Source organism: Aristolochia californica, unplaced genomic scaffold, assembly GCF_029961685.1.
Source record: "Aristolochia californica isolate CCGP_79_NKW_82.1479 unplaced genomic scaffold, dmAriCali1.0.hap1 SCAF_7, whole genome shotgun sequence".
In the NCBI taxonomy this organism is placed as follows: Eukaryota; Viridiplantae; Streptophyta; class Magnoliopsida; order Piperales; family Aristolochiaceae; genus Aristolochia; species Aristolochia californica.
This window is the reverse complement of record NW_027182268.1, coordinates 39,321,321-39,341,947: the sequence shown is the minus strand read 5'-3', so window position 1 is coordinate 39,341,947 and position 20,627 is coordinate 39,321,321. Positions and strand designations below refer to the sequence as shown.

Sequence of the window (20,627 nt, the reverse complement as noted above, 5' to 3'; positions counted from 1 at the left end):
AAAATTTTCGTGATACGGGCGACAGACTTGAGTTTCTCTCGCAAGAGCTTGTTTTCTCGAAATCCTAGTAGTTAATACCTGCAAATTGGATTTTTTTCAAGCTATGATCCAAAACCTACTATAATTTCCGATTTCCTGCAATCTGGCAATGGATCCAAGAGATGCGGACGAGCTTGGGAACACCACCGAACCTGAGGAGGAAACGTTTGCGCTGCAGAGAAAACGATCGAGGCGCGTGAGCTTCGCTGATATCACTTCTGTTCACGTCTTTGATCGTGACGAAGATTTCGAGACTCCGCCGGAGCAGAAGTTTGGCGACGAACTTACTGAATCAGAGAAACTCGATGGCTCAGTAGGGTTTCAAACAGATATTGGAGGAAGTGATGATTCCAAAGATTCATCACGCCGGGAGGATGATAGAGAAGTGGAAGAAGAAGAAGAAGAAGACGGTCGAGCGTTGTTTGTGCAAAGTATGGATTATTCCTCTCCTGGAAGCGTCGCTGGTTCTTTGACATCAAATGACGGTATATAAACAAGCTTTAGTTTTCTCTGACTTTTCTTATTGTGCAGAGGTCTTGTAAAGGTAATCGTTAGTTGCTTTAGACTTATTGTTAAGAAACGATAGGGTAATGTTCGCTTGGCATGGTTGAGTTTTTACTCCAAGATCATATTTTTGTCGTACTATGGGATTGCACATAACGTAGTTTTCTTCCTGTATTATTACCTCTGTCGTTACTGCATTGTCGTTCAGATAAGTTTTTTTAGACGATTAGCTGTCGAAAGAGAGGGAAGAAAGCCATCTGTCTGCAAGTGAGAAGCTCATTGGTTTTGCATGCGTTACTAACTGATAGTTTCTGCTTTTGCAGAAGAGAACTTTTTTGGACCTGTATCGACAAAATTTATAAGGTCCGGGCGCTTGTCAACTGAGTCTGCTGATTCAGGCAATCAAAAAGATGTTACTCTTGATTCCACAGCCTTTTCATTGCATTTTCGTAGTCTTATGCCGTTAAGTGATCGATTCAGCCCATCACAACATTTCCTGACACCAACCAAGCTTCCTATTTTGTTGGATGAAAAGATGCCAACTGGAGAATCTCAGTCAACCAATCCTGGGAGTTTAATGGTTTTGATGGGAAAAAAGCCGGTAACCTGCTCTTCTTTTGCTGGAAAGTCTATTAATGGTGATGAATCTAGTGACATGAGCCTTATGGTCACAGATCCAAATAGATATGATTATGGGAAAATATCTCCAGAGTTGGAAGCATTGCTAGCTAAAAGTGTGTCGGAGTTGCAGCCTTCTTGTTCCTCAAACAAAGACAGTTCGACAACCCCCTCTAAATATTCAGGAGACAAGAAAAACTCTCAGGCATTTAATGATCTTTCAAGTTCAAGAATGCCCTTTGGGAAAGGATTACATGATGGATTTTTGGATGCAAAGGCTGAATTGTCTGGTCACAGTATCTGTGATAATTCATCCATAGTAAAAGGGACTGTACCTGCTGATGCCAATGGTGTACACCAGGATCAAATGCATAATGAATCCTTTGAGGTCACAAATTCCTTAATTATTTTTTTTTTCTCTGATCTATGGAACATAAGCTCAAAACAACTGACCTCGGATGACATCTAACCTTCTTAGTTAGATAGTCTGTGTGGTCAGTTGTATGTGCATTTTCCCCCTGGGTTTTAATTTTGTGCAAACTGAACTATAATGTGCCTAAATTTACCATGGTGAATAGGTAGCATGTATTAAATTAGGGTGTAGATGGATTTGGATTCAAATGTCATTTTTACTCTTGGGTGGAGTTTGGTGTCTTTGGGACATACTCTTTGTATAAATGAAATCATGAGGCTTATGCAAAATTCCTGCCTGTTTTCAAGTTATTTGTTTGTACAATTTCATTTTTGCCATCATCATCATTACTACTAACTCTTTTGTAGATTTTTCTTTAAATTCTCTCCTACACAAGTTTCTTCACTATTAAAATTACTTCATTTATCTTATTTTTCTATTATCCTATTGTAGTTTAGTCGTAAATCGTAACTTACTTTTGCAACTTTTTTACTTACAGACAACCTTATTGACTGATGGCCGCATATCAATATGTGAACTTCTAAATACCTCCTTCCCTGGAATACAAATAACGCTTTCTAGTGTGTGATTTTTATTTGGTGCAACAACCATCCTTTCAATATCCGTTAGTACTTGGGGGTTCTCTTTGATCCTCTTCTTTTGTTGATTAGACAACTAAATTGTTGGCAACTGTTTTTAAGCTTCCCTTTTTCTGGTGCAAGTGTAAACTCTGTCATGCCTAGCTTTGTGCAGACAAGCTACATTGCTATTGGTAATAAATTAGTGCAGCCTAGTAGATTTCAACAAGCAATCCAAGCCACATGACCTTTCCTAGTAGGGTGATTTGTGGAAATCTTCTCATTTTTACAAAATAAGTGTGGAAAGCCCTCATCATTCTATTTTTGTTCTATTGCAAGACTTCTGCTGTCATGTTCTGCATAACCTTTTCTAGCAGGGAGTTTGTGGAAAGTATGCAACACCCTACATCATCCTATAGTTGTTCTATTGCAAGAATTTTGCTTTCATGTTCTGGCATCTTTTTCCATTTGTTTCTTTTCTTATGTTCTGTGGTCTATGTTATTGTTTATTCATTTTTTCTATCAATAAATATCTGATGCTAATGCTATCAAGTAATACTTGCAACACTGAGAAATTATAGGATTTTTTCACCAGTACCTCCTTCCAGTTAATAAGTTACAATCTTTTTAGTTAAAACTTCACCATTCTTTTGCAGGCTGCACTTTCTTTCCAAGATAATGAGTCAAACAAAGATGCCCATCTGCCTCAAGTGAAGTTGAGAGATGTGAATAGAGATATCACCCTTTCACCTCTGAATAAAGATGTATCACTTGATGGACATTTAAATCATGTCAACGATGAAATTGAAAAAACTAATTACCCTTTGCAATCTTCTCCTTTACCTCTTGCAAGAACTCCTACCATTCAAATTGCAACAAGTCTTCAAAAGTCTTCAGCATCTCTGAAGGATGGAAGACATACTCCCAAGTTTGCTGTTGAACCAGGCTGTGGAAATCCATTATCTGTGTCGTCTTTGCAAGCTAAGGGGAGACTGCGCTTTTATGGTAGTGCTGTTTTATCCCGCAATGATTTCTCTAGTCCTCCAACAAAGCAGCATTTGTCTTCTTTGAACAAGGAAGACACTAGGTACAGTGAGAGTTTATCTTCCACGAGGAAGAAATTCTTAAATTTTGAGGTTTCTGGAACAGAAGGGATAGGAATTGGCAGTGCAAAAGCATCATTTCCTGGTTCTGCTCTAAATGCTTCTTCTTTCCAGGATTTTTTGGAAAAAAATGCTGAAAATCTAAAATTAAAGCAAACTGTTTCTGTTGCTAGTCTAGGAGTGGATAATGCATCTGATAATGCTGATCGAAACATAACCCCTGAAGTTGAAACAGACACTACTTCTATGACTAAGACATCAAAGGAATCTGTTATTTTGGAACATTGTGGAGGATCCAGATCTGTATCACATGAAAAAGCAAGTGCGATACATGCTGGTGCTCTCTGCAGCATGGAGAATGGGAGCTTGACAGTGGATTCCTCTTCAATACATGAAGTATCAGGTTTAGAAAATATTAGGCACATGCAAGCATTAAAGGACCCTGATTCTGATAAAAAGGTTCCTTTGACTCCTCTTCCTTACTTTTTGCCTAAGCTGGCGACCCCAGAGTTTAGGATGGATACACAAATAATTGGAACTCCTAACGAGTTTATCCATTCTTCTGTTAAAATGTTGAGACAGAAGGAACCTGTGTTGCTGGGGCCAAAGGATACCGCATTCAGGATTTTGAATCAACATGATCAATTAGATGATCAACATGCAAGCCCAAGGCTTCACAGAGAAGATATTGTGAAAACGACACCCTTGACTCCAGGAACTGCAGGTTACTCACTGTCAAGTACTTTGTGCAAAAAAAGTATACAGCAATTGTCTAAATCCTTTGTCCAAGCTGATCAGCCTTTGCTTCTTGGCTTGCAACAAACGCCTGAAATTTCACGGTGCTATCAAACTCCTTTGGACCATGCAGTTACTGTTGACTTGCATTCTGGATGCCGTGAGAGGAGGGTTGATGCAAAGATAGACCTGGCCATGTCTGGAAGGAGTCCCTTCCATAAAAGGGAGTTACATGCTTCTTTTATAGGTTCTTCAGCAATCACCTTGGGAATGACATCAACCGCATTGCATCCAGAAGAGGTCAATAATAATGTGCAGACTATAGGTGGAAAAGATACCTATCATATAATGGGGAATGATAGTCCCAATGCTGTACATTTAAAGGGTCCACTTTCCCCTAAAGTGATTGGAATTTTGAGGTCACATGATTCAAATAACAGCCAGCAAAATCTGCAGAATTACAAAAGATCATTTTCTATATACAATGTTGATAGCTCTGGAAGAAAAGTTAGTGAAGATAGGGCTCTGAGTGAATTACAGTCTGTGGATGGGCAGAACAGTGGTAAAAAGAGATGGAAGCCATTACCTCAAGTGGAGGATGGACTTATAGAATCTGCTTCTGAACTTAACACTGTAAGCCATTGTGAGGTGGGCAAAGTCAACTGTGAACAATTAATTAACAATTGGAAAGATGTAAGCTCATCTTCTATTTTTTCAGTCATTTTTCTGCAACATGCATGATTGTAAACTTCAATATGCCTAGTGTCAAACTTTGACCAATAATAAATAACAGGTTTGCTCAAGATTTTCGATGACCGCTGGAAAATTTCTACAAACATCAGTTGATTTTCTTAATCCGAGAGAGGTACTTATTTCTCTCTCTGAATTCAGCCTGAGCTAGATATTCAATTACTTTGCATATATTGCAAGTTAAATAAAGTATTATGACATGGAATTTGAGGCTTTACATAACAATAGTTCTTTTATTTTGATCTGGACTTCAACGTTGTTGAGTACAGCTTAGCAAGCTGCAGGACAGGCTATCTCTGTGGGAAGAAGTTAAAAAGTATGAGAAGCTTTGTGATGAGATCAAGTCCCAGGTCAGCTAACTAAGTACTTGTTCAGGTTCCTTTCTTTAATAGAGTCTTTTTGGATTTTTACACATTTAAGTGTTTTTGTTTAAGTTTATGGAAGTGGTTTCTCGCTGATGTTGATCAATTTTTTTTCCCTAGACAGTGGATTCTCATGGAGATCAAGTGCAAAATGAAAAGTAATGTGTTCCTAAGCTGTTTCCATTACTGAACATCATGGCATTTTTTTAATTTAGAACTTCAACATTGAGATTTTTTTTCCATTTTCTTATTCTTCTTTTTGCTTCTTTTCTTTCTTTGGATGGTTTCCTTAATAAAACCTTCGTTCATTGAATGATCAAATATGCATGTTAACTTTAGCTTGATTCCAAATAAGGCCACTTAAATGCCATTTTCCAATTATGGCCATCAGAACCTAATGGAATCTGTGATATGAGGAGTATAAGATCATTTTCATTTATTAATTGATAACAATAATTGTGGGTAAAACAGAGTGAGCTCACTTGTTCCTCTCCCAAAAATGAGCAGCACATGCAGGGTTTCTTTCTAGAGGAAGGGAAGGCTTCCTTTTTAACTCTCTTAGTTATAAGGAATGGAGAGCCTCCTTCTGCGCAGAAACAAGAGGAGGTATGAGGTCCACACTCTTGGTCTTTGCTGCTTAGAGGAGGATTTGTCCCTCCTCTCTCTATGGCAGGTGAGTGGCCCTCTCTCTCTCACTTGTGACCAGGGGAGGGGGAAGTGAGGCCTCCTTTCTACTTGGCAAGAAAGAATGGAAAGACGCAGGGTCCACCTCTGCCTCAAATATATTTTGTGTTTGTTGAAACTATACTTGCTCGCAAGGGTTCTCTCTGTTCGAGACTGGCCGATTTGTTCATTTTTGTTTCAATTATTTTTTGGGTCTTTTTTAATAGTTTTGTTTTTGTCTTTTGGCCCTTTGCGGCTGGCCATTTTGCTAGTGGCATTTATTGTTATGGTCTCCTCTCTTATAATCTCTCTCTTTCTCCTTTAATGCAATTCTCATTGTCTTAAAAAAAACAAGGATACATACCATATTTTTTAACTTTTTGGATAGAGCTCACTTATTGCAAAGCTGTAATTGCCAACACAGTTTCACTGCAGAGGCTGTTTTAGGAAAGATAACAAAAACTTAGGGTCATATTCAGAAGTTACCCATTGATTTTTTGTTGATAACATATTATTTATTTTATTTTATTTTTTCAGAGCAACGGAAGCAAGATGGTTACTACATAAGCTCATGTATGAACAGGCTAAGCATTGCCTACTTAAATTGAAACTAGACAGATTGCAAGTAATCTTCTTTTCCTTCTCTCTCAAGGTTCACCATATCGGTATCGGGCACTGTATCAAGGACTGTAATTCCAATACTGGCTGATATGAAGCCATGTAGGCCTCTATTGGACTCCTGAAACCTGGTATGCAATTGCCCGATGGACGATATGTATTTATCACATATTCCATAATCTAGTTCTGTTTCTATAACCTTCAGCTACTAAGTGCTTTGGTGCTTACAGAAAAGCTATCAACAATTGCACTCTGGATTACAAGAATGTCATGCCTTAAAAGATAACTTCTTGCAACATCAAAGAGGCGGTACTGGGGATTCTCAAACTAGGGCAACATGGCTTGCATCAGTTTCGGCTGAAAGTGATAGTGAAAATCAGGTAGTTAATTATTAATTATGAAATAAAAATCTTTGAGAATAAGGAAAGATGAAGTGAGAGGAAAGGAAAGTAGAGCTGGCTGACTGGTTTTGAGATGATCAGTAGATATTATCAAATAGGTTATCCATTGGTAAAAGTTTCAGTACAAGAGAGAGCATTAAAACACTTGGAAATAGTAGATGTACTTTTGACTAAGTTGAAAACAAATGATCTTCTGTCTTCTATCAACTAATTAGTTGATGCAAAATTACCTAAAATAAATAGACCAAAACTTCTGGTTGAAGTATAATTCTTCAACAGGACTATTCTATTTGTCTACTTATCATCTTTTATAAAGCTGTCTTATATGATATTAACATGTGCATTCGTCCTGTTAATTTTTTTTTTTTCTCTAGGAAGTACGTCATAGGGTGACTGTAATGAGGCAGGAGCTGGCATTGCTGGATGAAAGTATAAAGAGGAAGATTGCAACCTTTCATGTTTCTTGTGATATAAATGGGAATAAAGAGAATGATGAGACCATCTTGCTAGTCACAGATTTTGTGCAAAAGCATACTTCTCGTAGGAATGTCTTGAAATATTTGCAGGTACATATGATCATGATGTTGTTCTTTTTCTTTATTTGATATTCCTGAACAGTGAGGTAGTATCCAAGTATGCTTTTTTTACTATCCTGCCAAAATGTGGTGTGTAATGTATAAATAATTTTCTCTGGAGGGCTAAAGCAGTCATTGTGGGACTATCCAGTTAAATTTTTTCGCGTTTTATTTTTAAGTATATTTTTTCTTGAGATGGGATATTTTATTAAAAAATTGGGATGGGTGAAGATAAGTATTAATCAAAATTAAGGGCACAAGATGGTAATAACAATGTTTTAAGGTTGAAAGTTAGAAAATAAGTAACCTCAATAACCTCTTGATTCTAGAATATTTTAATGCAGAAAGAAAAAAGACTCTAGAAGGAAAAAGGAACCTTTATTGTATGCCGTACTTTCTCTCAAAAAGGTTATTAATTTTTATAGTACAATAATTAGGCTTTAATTTCGATGAGGATTTAAAAGTTAGATCTTACAAAACAGCTAAGAGTTTACAAATTAAAAAACCCTAAATTTGAATTGGACAACTATTCCAAAGAAAGAAAATTGAAGAAAAAGAGGATGTGTGAAAAAAGAGAGAGATCCCAAATAGTTAGAGCAGTTAGTTATAGAAAGCAATGAAATAGAAACACCTAAAATTCTAGAGTTTGTGGTGTAGAAGAGATGAAAGAGAAACACCTAAAATTTCAGAGTTTGTGGTGTAGAAAGAGACAAAGAGAAACACCTAAAGCATTAGAGTTTGTACAGTAGAAACATTGTGAAGAATGAAATGGAAGGATAAATTGCAGAGAAAATAGAGAGAAGAGGGGAACAAGGGGGAAGAAGAAGGCTGACGTACAGCCTGCTAAACAGGGGGAATTACAAACCACATCTCTATAAACACTCTAATCTGGACTCTTTTTCCTAACAAATTACAAATCTACCCTCTGGAGAATTTACCAAAATAACCCTGATCCTTAAAGAGATCAAAGAGAAACTCCTAAAATTTTAGAGTTTGTGGCATAGAAAGAGATGAAAGAGAAACACCTAAAGCATCTTACTGTTATGACACATAGTTTGCCACAACAATATGCTATAATTTTTCAAAGGGACATTTATAAAGAGAACTTAGAAGAGAGAAGTGTAGTTAAAATAGAGAGAGCAGAATTAAAAATAACTCTATAGAGGGAGTGGATTGGATGATTAAAGTTAAAGAAGTACATAAAGGGGAGCTTCACACCTTGATTTGGGATATCACATCCAACAGTACTTTCCAACCAATTTCATAAGACGTTCTCTGAATTTTTTATTCATTCTAATGTCATGCAAGACTAGTAACGCTTGCATGTTAGAAAATCAAAATGATTTAGAAGTAGACGTCAAGATTAAAACATGAAAAAGCCCTTAACTAATCCAAATAAACCCAACTCTACTAAACCAAGACAGCCTTAATCTATGAAGACCATCACAAAATGTTATTCTCATTTCTTTTTTTAAAATGGTGCATATTTCATTAAGGAAAAAATGCGGCTAACTAAATTATGCGGGGGGAAGCCGTCAAGGCCCAAAGTGAAAGAAATCCTCAACAACAATATATCCTCTTGAAACACCAGACTTAGTCAATCCATCTGCGAGATGACTGGCTTGCCAGAGAACATGATTCCAAAAAACACCAATTCCTGATGTCAGGGTAATAATTTCTTCATAAATATCTCTGAAACACCTGGTACTGCAGAGATAGATGAAGCCTATAGCCATGAAATAACTACTAATGACTGCCTTCTAAAATAAAAGTTTTTAGTAAAGCATGACAACAATATTACCTGTTCAGCCTCAAACTCAGAAATTAAAACTTAGTTAAAACATAAAATAAAGTATACAGAATGCCAAGTGGACCGAAATATTTCTAAGTTTTTAACTGTATTTTCTATACTAGGGCTGCATGGCTCAAATATTGGGTTCATTTAAAAGCTTCTTGATGCTTCTTTTCTTTTCCTTGGGTAAACTTCAAAATCTCTCTCCCAATCATGTTGAGCTTACAATAACATTTTATGTGGTGTCTATTTTATGCAATTGGTTTAACTGTTTGGGTTGATCTCTCACTTGTCAGTTGTGGGAGTTGGAGGACACATGTAACAAGGATGGTCAGCAGAGCATTATTCTTAACTACTCAGGTCTTCTGTATCAAAAGTATGCTGACTGGTTTTCCTTTTGTGCTTATTTTTTTTAGCTTTTATAGATTACCTTTTGGTCAAACTGCTACACTCAAATGTAGTTTTAGGTTCAGAAGGCTCCATATGTTTCAAGGACCTTAAAATGAAAAGGAAGAGATGAAACTCAATATGCTTTCCTCATCAGTATGATTCTAAGTTTCAATAGTGGACAGGTTCACAGCTTCAGTTTCAAGTATATTCTTGTTCAATCAGTGGAATGATGAAAAGATCAAGCAGGTGTGTATCATGCATATCAGCAGAGAACTTCAAACTTGTAACATCTTCCAATTTTAATATGAGCTTTTTATTGCCAACCAGAACTTTCCAACTGTGAATGCATGCACAGTGTTTGCATTTGTCTTTGGTCAGAAGGGTGTGCACATGAAATGCAGTCCCAACAGTTTCAGAAAGCAGACTCAAGTAAGTTTGTGAGTGTTGTACTTAAGAAAAGAAAACTGTAGCTTTTGATATGGAAAAGCAGAGCAGATACAATGCATGCTTATGCTCGAGTATGCTGCCCAAACCAATTTTTTGCTCAGAATGCTCCTATGGTCATTGAGAGATCAGTTGGGAAAGAAAGATTAGAAGAGCCTCTGTGACTTTTTTACTGTTTTATAATTGTATCTCTTGCATGCTAGTTGTTCTAATCCTTCCATATAATTGTGTCTCCCACATTTATCTTGATTTTTCAGTTTTCTGAAACAAAAGACTTTTAAAGACCATTTGTTTACTATGAGGATCAAAAATTCTGAACAAGTACAAGGAAGAAAAAGATAAATGTGGCTATTTTTCTCTGCTAGGACCCCAAGATTTGAGTTTTATTAGTTAATAGGTTTAGTAAATTGGGTGGGTTTTAGTTGTTATTTCAGTTTCTTAATTTTTGTGGGTTATGTTTTAGTTGGGCTTTGTTTTAGCCCATAAGAATTAATTGGTTATTTTGGTATTTTTCGTTTTTTAGTTTAATGGGCTTTTTTTAGTATTGGTTTAAGGTTCGTTAGGGTTTTTGAAGTTTTAATCTTGGCCCTTAGTTTGAATTTATAAGGTGTTTTTATCCAGACAGTTAAATTTTAGGGTTGTGGCTATCTAAAGCCACCAGAGTCTCATAATTAACACTCAACGAATGAAATTCCAGAATTGTGTTGCTTGAGTGTGAAACTACCTCTCTCTTGGAAGTGAATTCCAATATCAGGTGTGACGCCTCCCTTTCTCCTTCTTTCTTTATTTTTCTCTTAAAATTTTGCTTTCAAAATATTCTTCTTTCATTCCAGTTTTATTTCAATGAAAAAGAAGCCAATTATTTTCGTTTTTACTGCAGCAAACCCTAAAATTACCGTTTTTTCTCTCTTTTTTTCAAATTGAAGTACTTTTTGTTCAACTTAAGACTGTTTTGCTTCAATTACAACATCTCTCTATTAGATTTCACATTCACCTTTAGTTCTTGCATAGGTCTTTTTCTTGTTTGGATTGCCTTAGTCATAGGACAGACCTGGATTTATTTTTATTTTTTTGTTTCCTAACCCGTTGGCCCTTTTTAAGCTTTATCATTCTTTACCTTCTCAGATTTTTTAAGAACTTTTATTCCTAAGGTATTTTATTCTTTAGTGCTTTTTATATATGTTTGTAGTAACTGTAGTATATTTTCATTGTGCAAGTTATTTTTTTATGGTGTTAGCATGCAATTAATGTACCCTTTTCCTTATTTGCTTAGTCAACCCCTTGTGATGTAATGCCACACCTATTAGAATCCTAGAACCTTGCTGTTCTACATTATACATCATTATGTTAACTTTTGACAATTGTAAAAATCAAGATCTGGGTGAAGGAAGAGGAGAAAATTGAGAGAAAAAGAGGATGGTGAAGAAAATTTCTCTGAAGAGCCTGAAAAGGCTTCGTTGGGGATCGTGCACGAATTCCCAGATTCTCTTAAATAATTGTCTTGAGGTGATAATTACAGAAAATGCCCCTATACACTTAATAAACCTTAATCTCCTTATATCTCCCTAACTATACATCCTATGTACATGAAAAATTTGCCACTGACATAATTTAACATGCAGAACAAGATTATATAAAGAAAATTAACCACTAATGTGGTAAAATGACCAAAATACCCCTGGAGGTAAAATAGCCAAAATATCTTTTGATGTATTTTCTAACAAAAATAAACATCTTGGGCTCTTAACTGACCTGAACATGGTCAAAATAAGTCTACAGAACTAAAACTCTAGTTCCAGGGTTTTGATAAGTGGAGGGGCTACTCTCCCTGACAGAGTTTAGCATCAAGATTTATATACCTGACTTGGTACCTAGAGTAGTAGGCTCTAGAGGGGCTACTTTCTCTCTGTTTCTCTCTCATCACTTGCTCATTCACTGAATACTGTTCGTTAAGTTTGTTTTTTTCTGTTGTGCAAATGTCTAGTGTATCTGATCTGTTATGTTTCCATTTTTCTATGAAGGTAACCAGCTTCCTTTTGGGTAATTTGCTGGATGTGGTTAATGAAGTACAGCAAGCACAAATGGAAATTTCAAATCTTGCACATGCTAGTTTCCACTCTTCATGTTGTAAGATGGTTCTTTTCTTTTCTTTCATCAGGTTTTGCATGGTGAATTAAGACTCTTTTGTTGGATATTTTTCAGAATCAATAAAGTGGTGTATATTAAGACATTATGTCCTGTTTTATCTCTCCTCTTTTTAAGCATTTATTTTCAGTCTTCAAAGTTCATTGGGTATGTCTCGACTACATTTTATAACTTGCATTTTTCATACGAGGGGAATCGTAGAGCATAAATTTTTTCTTTTGGCATCGATGTTAATGTTTTTAGGCTCATGCTAGTGGATACATTTCACCAAAACTAACATATTCACTTGGTTATTGAGACTAGCAACATCCATGTTTATAGATATTTGAAGTGATTACAGAATTCCAATTTCTATTAAAATGACATTAGGGCTCCCTGCAGCTGATTTGCTCCAATTGCATCTCTGTTTCATTGATTTCGGAATCGGCAGGAAAGTGAAGGTGATTCTTGACATGACTGACCTTATGCAGTAAGTTTTAATACTCTGACTAGAAATTGTTATTTATTATTATCTTAAATAGTTTTATTTATTTTATTTTTGTACTTTTATTTGTTTGTATTCGTCTTGGCTTTTCACAGGGTTCAATTTCTTTGTATCCCTGTGACATAATACATCTTGTGAAATTGAATGGGTATCTCATGGACATAACCAGAAATTTTCTCTGAAATATTGAAGTGAAATATCTTCCTTCCAAGAGCACATGGTTTTCTTGTGAAATTTACAGTCCTTGACTGTTGAGGAATACTTATGTAGTTATAGTAATTCCATGCTACTAAGATAGGTTCTGAACATTGTTGGAAGACATCTCGAAGTGGCATCAATGTAAATACCTCTCCCATGTCAAAGAGATGGCAAATGAGGTAATTAAAAGGTCTTCTCATAAGGATGACGCAAGGGTGTAATTAAAGATGTATGTCTACTTTAAGTTTTTTCTTTTTCAAAGTTTGTAGCCCTAAGGACATTGTAGTCATTGTGAACCTCCTTACACAACTATAGATATAGAGGCTCAAGGCATGGGGTAGATCATTAAGTCTCTCCCCTTTCTCTCAAATTCGTCCCTAGCTTTTTCTCTTCTCCCAAGCTCTCTCTCTCTCCATCTCTCTAGCCGTCTCTTCCCTGTACCTCTCTTCTTCTTTATTCCTCTTCCTTTCTTCTCCTCTTTTTCTTCCTCTCCTCTCTCATCACCTTGGTCGAGGACCTTGTCATGGGATCCTAAATCCAACATGGTATCAGAGTAGTGGATTTAGGATTCCAACATTAAGATGGTGATTAAGATTATCAAGCTTTATGTAAATTTCTTTTGAAGAAGCAAGGATTAGGACGTGCCAAAGATAAGTTCTTTATCGTTTTTTATTTTTTTCTCCACTATTATTGGCACCAAGGCTTTGATCTTTGAAAGGTGAGCAAGGGATGATGATTCTCGTTTAATTTGGATAGAAAGCTTGAAAGATACATCTCTTTCATGAGTATACGATTTAAAGAAGTCATGCATACATGATTAAGATCTCTTGAAGTTTCATTGTTTGATGATGATTAGTTGATATTCAAAATTGAACTCGTGAAGTTTTCTTTGGAAGCGCTGAATTTGTTTTGATTAATAGAGAATACATGTTGGTGTTTTTCCTCTCATTGGGAAGTATTCCACGTTGAGATAAAATGTGGATTGACTTACCCAATGATTCAAGGAAAAAAGGAAATAAAAGGTTGTCTTTTGGATGATAGTTGGTGCCTAAAACATAAGAGGAAAGCTTCTTCTCTTGAAAAATCCTTTAGCTTGCTCAAGATCCCTTGTTTTTTGTATGATTATTACTTGCCTTGATTAATTATCCTCTTGCTTAAAATGCTTAAGGCAAGTGAAGATTGAGATATTTTGGTGAAGTAGTGCTGATTTAGTGGAAGATCTTCCATACTTTGATTTAGTGGATGAGTTGATTTGATTATGTCCTTGAATATTACTCCTTGATTAAAAAAGATATGTGTTGCCTATTTGATCTTGGCCAGCATAAGGTTTCCTTACTTAATGCATAATTGATTGAGATCTCGGGTTAGTTTAGTTAGTTTGAGCCTTGATTAAGATCTCGGGCTGGTTCATATTTGGGTCATCTGTTGGAGTTATTTCACTTATTCATATAAGGAGTACATTAAGACGTGATTAAGACTTTCTAAGGCTCGGATATTAAGCCTTGAATTATTGCAACTCCTTACATACATTGAATAAGAGTAGTCATGTTGTGATACTTAATGGCTGAAGACCACATGGGAAGTCAGAGTGACCTCCTCAAAATTACTACCATACCCTTTAGAGGGTTGTCCAATTACCTAAGTTGGTCACAATCGGTTAGGAGGCTTCTCATTATTCGAGACCTCTTAAGTCACTTAACCAAACTAGCTCCACTGATTGATGAAGAAGATGGTTCTTATGTGAAATGGCTTAAGAATGACACCTTGGTCATTAGTTGGCTAATTAATAGCATGGAGGAGCATGAAGCCAACAATGTTGTTCACCTTGAGACTGCAAAACAAATTTGGGACACTTGTGTTAAGTTGTACTTTAGTATAGAAAAACTTACAAAAGTTATATGATGTGTTCCAAAACATATTCAATACAAAGCAAAGGGACAATCTACATGAATATTTGGCTCAATTTAGAGGATTGATTTAAAAGTGGAAGATTACTCAGGCCTACTCCACTGATATCTCAGTTCAAGAAAAGCAGCAGAAGGTCTTAGCAGTTGCTATTTGTTTGTCAAATATCAAGTCATATCTTGAAAGTGGCCAAAACTCAACTTCTCAGCTCATCCACACTTCCCTCATTCGATGACATAAGTGCAATATTACTTTGGATACGAAAGCCTTCTTCCACCTCTCAGATTGAAGTATCATCTACTATGTACTCAGGTAATAAGGGTATATCTTCTACTACCCAAGGACACTGTAGAAATTATAGAGGAGACCAAGTAAGAGGTGGTACAACTGGCTCTGGTTCTTCAAGGTCAGGTAATTGGGTTTGCACTCACTATGGTGGACTAAACTATCTAGTAGACTCTTGTTGAAAGCTTCATGGCAAACTAGACTAAGTCATTGCCAACCAAGCCTTATAGAGGAGACCAAGTAAGAGGTGGTACAACTGGCTTTGGTTCTTCAAGGTCAGGTAATTGGGTTTGCACTCACTATGGTGGACTAAACTATCTAGTAGACTCTTGTTGAAAGCTTCATGGCAAACTAGACTAAGTCATTGCCAACCAAGCCTTAGTTAATTATAATGAGAAGAAAAAGATAAATTTGAGTTACAAAAAGGCAAGAAGATTATAACCAAGATGATTATGAGTTATTGCAGAGGATGTAGACTGTGATGGTATCTTCTTCTACATCTTCTACTACTTCAGCCCCCTGAAGCATCAGTCGACACCTCACCTAATGGAGTTTATGAATCCCTTCAAGGTAAGCCTGTTTTCTCCTCTTGTATTTGGCCCACAATTTGATACATGGCTCATAGCACTGCAAAAGGAGCCTAGGACTTGCACTAAGCCCTCCACTTCTCATCTTATTTCCGATTTTATTTCTCACCATCGATTGTCTTCTTTATGCTGTTAATTTATTGCATCTATTTCTTTCATCTTTGTTCCACAGTCGTATTAGGAGGCTCTGAGACATCCAAGATGGAAAGCCACACTAGAAGAAGAAATGCATGCATTATATGAGAATCAGACTTGGGCTCTAGTTCTTCTCTTCCTCTTGGCAAGAAACATGTGGGTTGTAAATGGGTTTTCACTATCAAGCACAATCCGGATGGTTTTGTTGCTCACCTCAAAGCCCGACTCGTTGCAAAGGGGTACACTCAGTGTTATGGAATGGATTATGAGGAAACATTCTCCCTCGTGGCTAAATTAAACTCGGTATGCGTCTTATCATCTCTTGCCGCTAATTCCTCTTAGCCGGTATAACAATTGGATGTAAAAAATGCCTTTTGAATGGAAATATTAAAGAAGAGATATATATGCATCAACCACTTGGTTTTGTGGTTGAGGGGGAGTCGATATGCAGATTGAGAAAATCTTTATATGGGCTTAAATAGTTTCCTCGGGATTGGTTTGACAAATTTAGCCAAGCAATGTTGCGGTTTGGATTTAGTCGGTGCTCTGTAGATCATTTTGTCTTTGTCAAGAATACCTTAAAGGGAAAAATATTATTGGCAGTTTATGTGGATGATATCGTCTTTATTGGTAGTGATGCGAACAACATAAAAGAAGTCAGAGAAGATATGCAAATAATTTAAAACGAAAGATCTTGGACTACTAAAATATTTTATGGGTATTGAGGTATTCTAGTCAAAGCATCGGATTGTATTATCTTAAAGGAAGTATGTTTTCAAAGCTCTGTGCATCCTCTAGAGAATATTTTGATATAGGTAAATATCAGAGGTTTGTGGGAAAACTTATTTACCTCACAATGATCAACCCAATATTTTTCCCATTGGCAAGTCTTGTTAATATTCTTGTTATCGTTTGTTCTTCTTTCCTTGTCTCCTAAAGAAGGTGATTTTGTGAAAAATATGACATTTGGAAAGAAAATAGAAAGAGAAAAAAGAAGGAAATACGACTTAGGAGAAGAGCAGCCTTGTTACCATGGAATTCGTGCCCAAAAAGCATGTCTCCCCTCTTTTAAATCAGGGTTTAAATGATATTTTACAAAAAGAGAAAAAATCCCCCTCAATATTCAAAATTATTTATCTCCTAAAATACATGTCCAAATTGAATGAAAATTTAATCATGGATAAACTAAAACATTGTCTATCAAATAGTCATAACATAAGAAAAAAATATAATATAGGAAATGATTAAAATACCCTTATACCAAACTGATATTTTAACATTCCCCCTTAAGCTGGAGAGTAGATATCGAACAAACCTTTAAATTTTAACACCCACCTTAAATTTTATAAAATAGTAATTTAACACTCCCTCTTAATTTTTAGAAAATAGTAATTTAACATGATGGATTGAGGGAGAGTTGTGACAGTAGCCTAATTGTTTGAGAGTGAAAGGTATTATAGTGGAAGATTAATTCCACTAAAGTTGTGGGAAGATTAATCCTAGACTTATTAGTTTGGAAAATACTTCTTAACTTAGGCTAGTCATGAATTGGCCTAACTTCAACATGTTATAAGAAAGCAAGTTCAGCCTGTTTGTTTTTGTTTACAGGCATGTGTAGATGCTCTTTGTGACTCGTGCCCTTGTGGCACGTGTGCTTGTGGCCCAAGTCTATGTGCCCTATGCTATGGGCCTAGTTATTTTTAGGCATGGGTGTGAGCTGTCCCAATTTAAACATTTTTTCATTTATAATAAGTATATGGTCCTGCGCTTCTTTTTGTTGTGGTACCTATTTAAAACTTTTTCCTACTCATACTATATCTACTACAGGTTGACATGAATCGGAATGTTGGATGTTCAACATGATTGACAGTGTCAGGTTTAGTTTAACTCGGGAACAACTAACTGAGTGCCAATAAAGTTGACCTAACCTGTGCCTGTGCAATTGCTAACACTTATTGGAGATGTACATGCATGCCTTTTGGAATATAACGTAGTAGTTGGTGGCGAAACATACTGATATTATTGCTTTTATTAACAGTGCAGTTTATCCATCTGAAATTGACCCATCTCAGCTGCAAATTCAATTTTCTGGACAGCAGCCACCACTTATAGCTGAAATGGCTGATCTGGCTTGTAATCTTGAAGCTGGTCATTGCATGATTTTAAGGTTCTGTCGGCACGTTTCACAGCTGGTTAAAGCCTTGAGAAGGTGAAACTTTGTTTCGGTTACTAGACTATCTATGGCCACTTTACCTGTACGGGCGACCTCAGTTGTCACATCGTGGAATATTTTTCGTCCGGCAATATGATGTTAAAGTAAAAAAAATATTATTTTAACATACCCCTTTGTGTCAGTTTCTGAAACCTACATGATATAGAACTCTTTCAAAATCTTGAAAAGGAGTAATGTTGAATTATAGTCAGATGCGTTGCTTTCAAAAGGTTTTGCTCAATGAAGACACCAGACTGTTGGTGAAAGAATCCAATTGATCAATTTGCGGATGATCTCTCCCTCGTTTGGTGTGAGCCTGGTCTTCTTACAGCAGTAGCAGAGGTATGAAGTAAAATTATGATATCAGTTTGATGGCTTTCATGTGAGTTAACGAAACTCAGTATGTTTGATCCTTGTGTCTGACATTGTCTTAATTACAAGGTTCAACAATTTCTGAATATATTTAATGAAACCGATGGACAGTTTTGGAATGATTGAATACTCGGAAAGACACCTCTCAAGCATCAGCCTAGAGTGTTTCTCCGTAACTGGGAGCACATTGCAGACCTTAATTCTATTAAACAACAGTTTGCAATTTCGTAATTATCTTAGAAAACGAAAGGCATTTCGTATCACCTACAAACAATTAATGTAAGTGAAGGTAAATTCACTTTCATTTGGGGAAGTGGTCCCAAAAGGGTTGATTTATTGTATAAGTGGGGAGTGAAAGTGAATTATGTAGGTATTTCACTTTCACTCGTTCAAAGAAAAAACGAGTAAAAGTGAATTCATGCCATGAAACTAGTGAATTTACTTTCACTTGATGTTTGACACTTGGGATACTTGTATTTGATGTTTGACGCTTGGGATACTTGTATTTGATGCTTGTCATTTTACCCATAAATTTCCTGTATTTGATGCTTGTCGTTTTACCTATAAATTTCCTCTAATGTCACGATGCAAACTCCAAATGCATGACAAGGTATTTTTCTTTTCCAATCATTAGAAAATTTTGTTGTTTTTTGGGTTTGTTTATGATGTGGGACGAGAGTCGGGTTGTTGCAATGAAGGAGAATGGGAGAAAATAGAAGAAGGAGAATAACAAAGGAAGAGAGAAGGAAGAATAACTACAGGAGAAGAAAGGTTTCAAGTCATTCAATATTGCTCAATTACGTGTATAACGGGTTTAAATAGCAACCCAAAACCCTAAAATATTTCAAAATACCTATGATAATAAAAATGTACCTAAAAACCAAAATACTCCTAAATAAATAAAATAATTACTCCTAATAAAAAAATATAAAAATAAAATAACAATTAATATGTCCTAAAATGCTTCACTCCCCAACCAGAACGTGGTGGGTCTTGTCATAGTCCGATGTCTCTGGGTATAGTCTCGAGTAGTCGGTGGCACATGAAAGATGTCCCCATCAACTCTCTTGGGCTGGGAAAAACTCAACCTTGTCAATTCAGACTTTTGTTGACTCTGGTAGTACTCAAAAAAATCAAGATCCAATTGCTGTAATGTGTCCCTGGTAAACCATGTGTAGTCAAAATCTGGACGCCATGTCCATGGCACTAGGAAACATTGAAGCCCGCCACTCCTGGTAAAAACAATTTGTTCATCCAAAGTAGCATCAATATGTTCTTTATGTGCTAGTGCTATGGATAATGGAATAGGACTCGAAGGAATATTAGGTGAAGAAGGATGGCATGGAGTCAGAAGGTGAGGAAAAGTGGTCATCCAAAATGGAGAGGTGGTCCTATATGCCACCAAATCTTCAATGTTAAAAGTGGAGTTAATGCCCGATTCTAATGCAAATCCACAACATAAACATTTTGGATAACACTTTAAAAGGTATTGTACTACGAGATTGCAACTTTCAGGCAGATCTAGTAGTAATCCACTTTAAATTTTTATGACGTATGCATATCTGTCTAAAGTTTGTATTAGAATTACTTGCTTGGAATTGTTTAGCGATTTCAACATGCAGGTCTTGAATTCTATGTGCAAATTCTGTAACAGACTCTGAAACTCTAGCATCAGGTGACACATGTATGAGATCTAATGGTTTCTTAGGCTGATAATTGTGGACAACTTGGAATGGACTCATGCAGATGGACCTGCAGTGGTGCTCTCCTACGAGGCAAGGAAGGAGGTTTCCCAAGCTTCGATTAACAACTTCGATTTAACCATCGGTTTGGTGGCAGTAGGCAATGGAAACTTTCAATTTGGTACCCATCAAATGTCTGAGGCTTTTCAAAAAATAGCTCATAAAGTGGACATCCCTATCAGATACAATGGTCTAAGGTAGACCATATAGCTTAACGATCTTGTTAAAGAAAAGTCAAGCAATTTTCTATGTGTCAGACGTTTTAGTGCAAGGGATAAAATTTGCCATCTTGGAAAACGGTCTATAATGATGCAAATGAAGTCTTGCTTTCGAAAAGTACGCGGGAGGTCTAAAATAAAGTCTATGTTGAGGTCTTGCCAATGACTTGTAGGGATTAGTAGGGATGTATATAGCCATGGATTAGTAGGGGCCTCAACCTTTATGTGTTTTAGTATTTTGTCTTTAGGTTCCTCATGGTGGGGAGTATAGGATGTATTATACTTAGGAGGAGAAAATTTATGCGGGCATGAACATGCAAGTTTCTCATCCTCAGTGTCATAGCCTCTAGGTGACCTAAA

At 36.3% G+C, this 20,627-nt stretch overlaps 1 protein-coding gene across 2 annotated transcripts; it reads left to right on the top strand.

Moving 5' to 3' along the window:
- Nucleotides 1–28: 28 nt before the first annotated feature.
- Nucleotides 29–18,305, top strand: LOC137936347 (uncharacterized). Of its 2 annotated transcripts, none has more exons than XM_068780942.1 (15): nucleotides 29–524; nucleotides 867–1,144; nucleotides 2,808–4,682; nucleotides 4,783–4,854; nucleotides 5,009–5,089; nucleotides 5,222–5,259; nucleotides 6,302–6,389; nucleotides 6,613–6,762; nucleotides 7,158–7,349; nucleotides 9,447–9,526; nucleotides 9,723–9,786; nucleotides 9,868–9,969; nucleotides 12,006–12,111; nucleotides 12,511–12,598; nucleotides 17,762–18,305. In XM_068780942.1, exons 1-15 carry the CDS (start codon nucleotides 149–151, stop codon nucleotides 17,934–17,936), a joined length of 3,765 nt encoding a protein of 1,254 aa, XP_068637043.1. In that variant the 5' UTR covers nucleotides 29–148; the 3' UTR covers nucleotides 17,937–18,305. The 2 variants fall into 2 exon arrangements, with proteins under 2 accessions (XP_068637043.1, XP_068637042.1); XM_068780941.1 differs by having other exon boundaries at nucleotides 867–1,549.
- Nucleotides 18,306–20,627: the final 2,322 nt, after the last annotated feature.

What these genes read in the sequence shown, in the direction of transcription:
- LOC137936347 (XM_068780941.1), top strand. Translation starts at nt 149, where the DNA reads ATGGATCCAAGAGATGCGGACGAGCTTGGGAACACCACCGAACCTGAG. An exon ending in TGCATAATGAATCCTTTGAG is followed by an intron (nt 1,550 to 2,807) that starts GTCACAAATTCC and finishes ATTCTTTTGCAG; the next exon opens with GCTGCACTTTCTTTCCAAGA. An exon ending in TAGTTTCCACTCTTCATGTT is followed by an intron (nt 12,112 to 12,510) that starts GTAAGATGGTTC and finishes GGCTCCCTGCAG; the next exon opens with CTGATTTGCTCCAATTGCAT.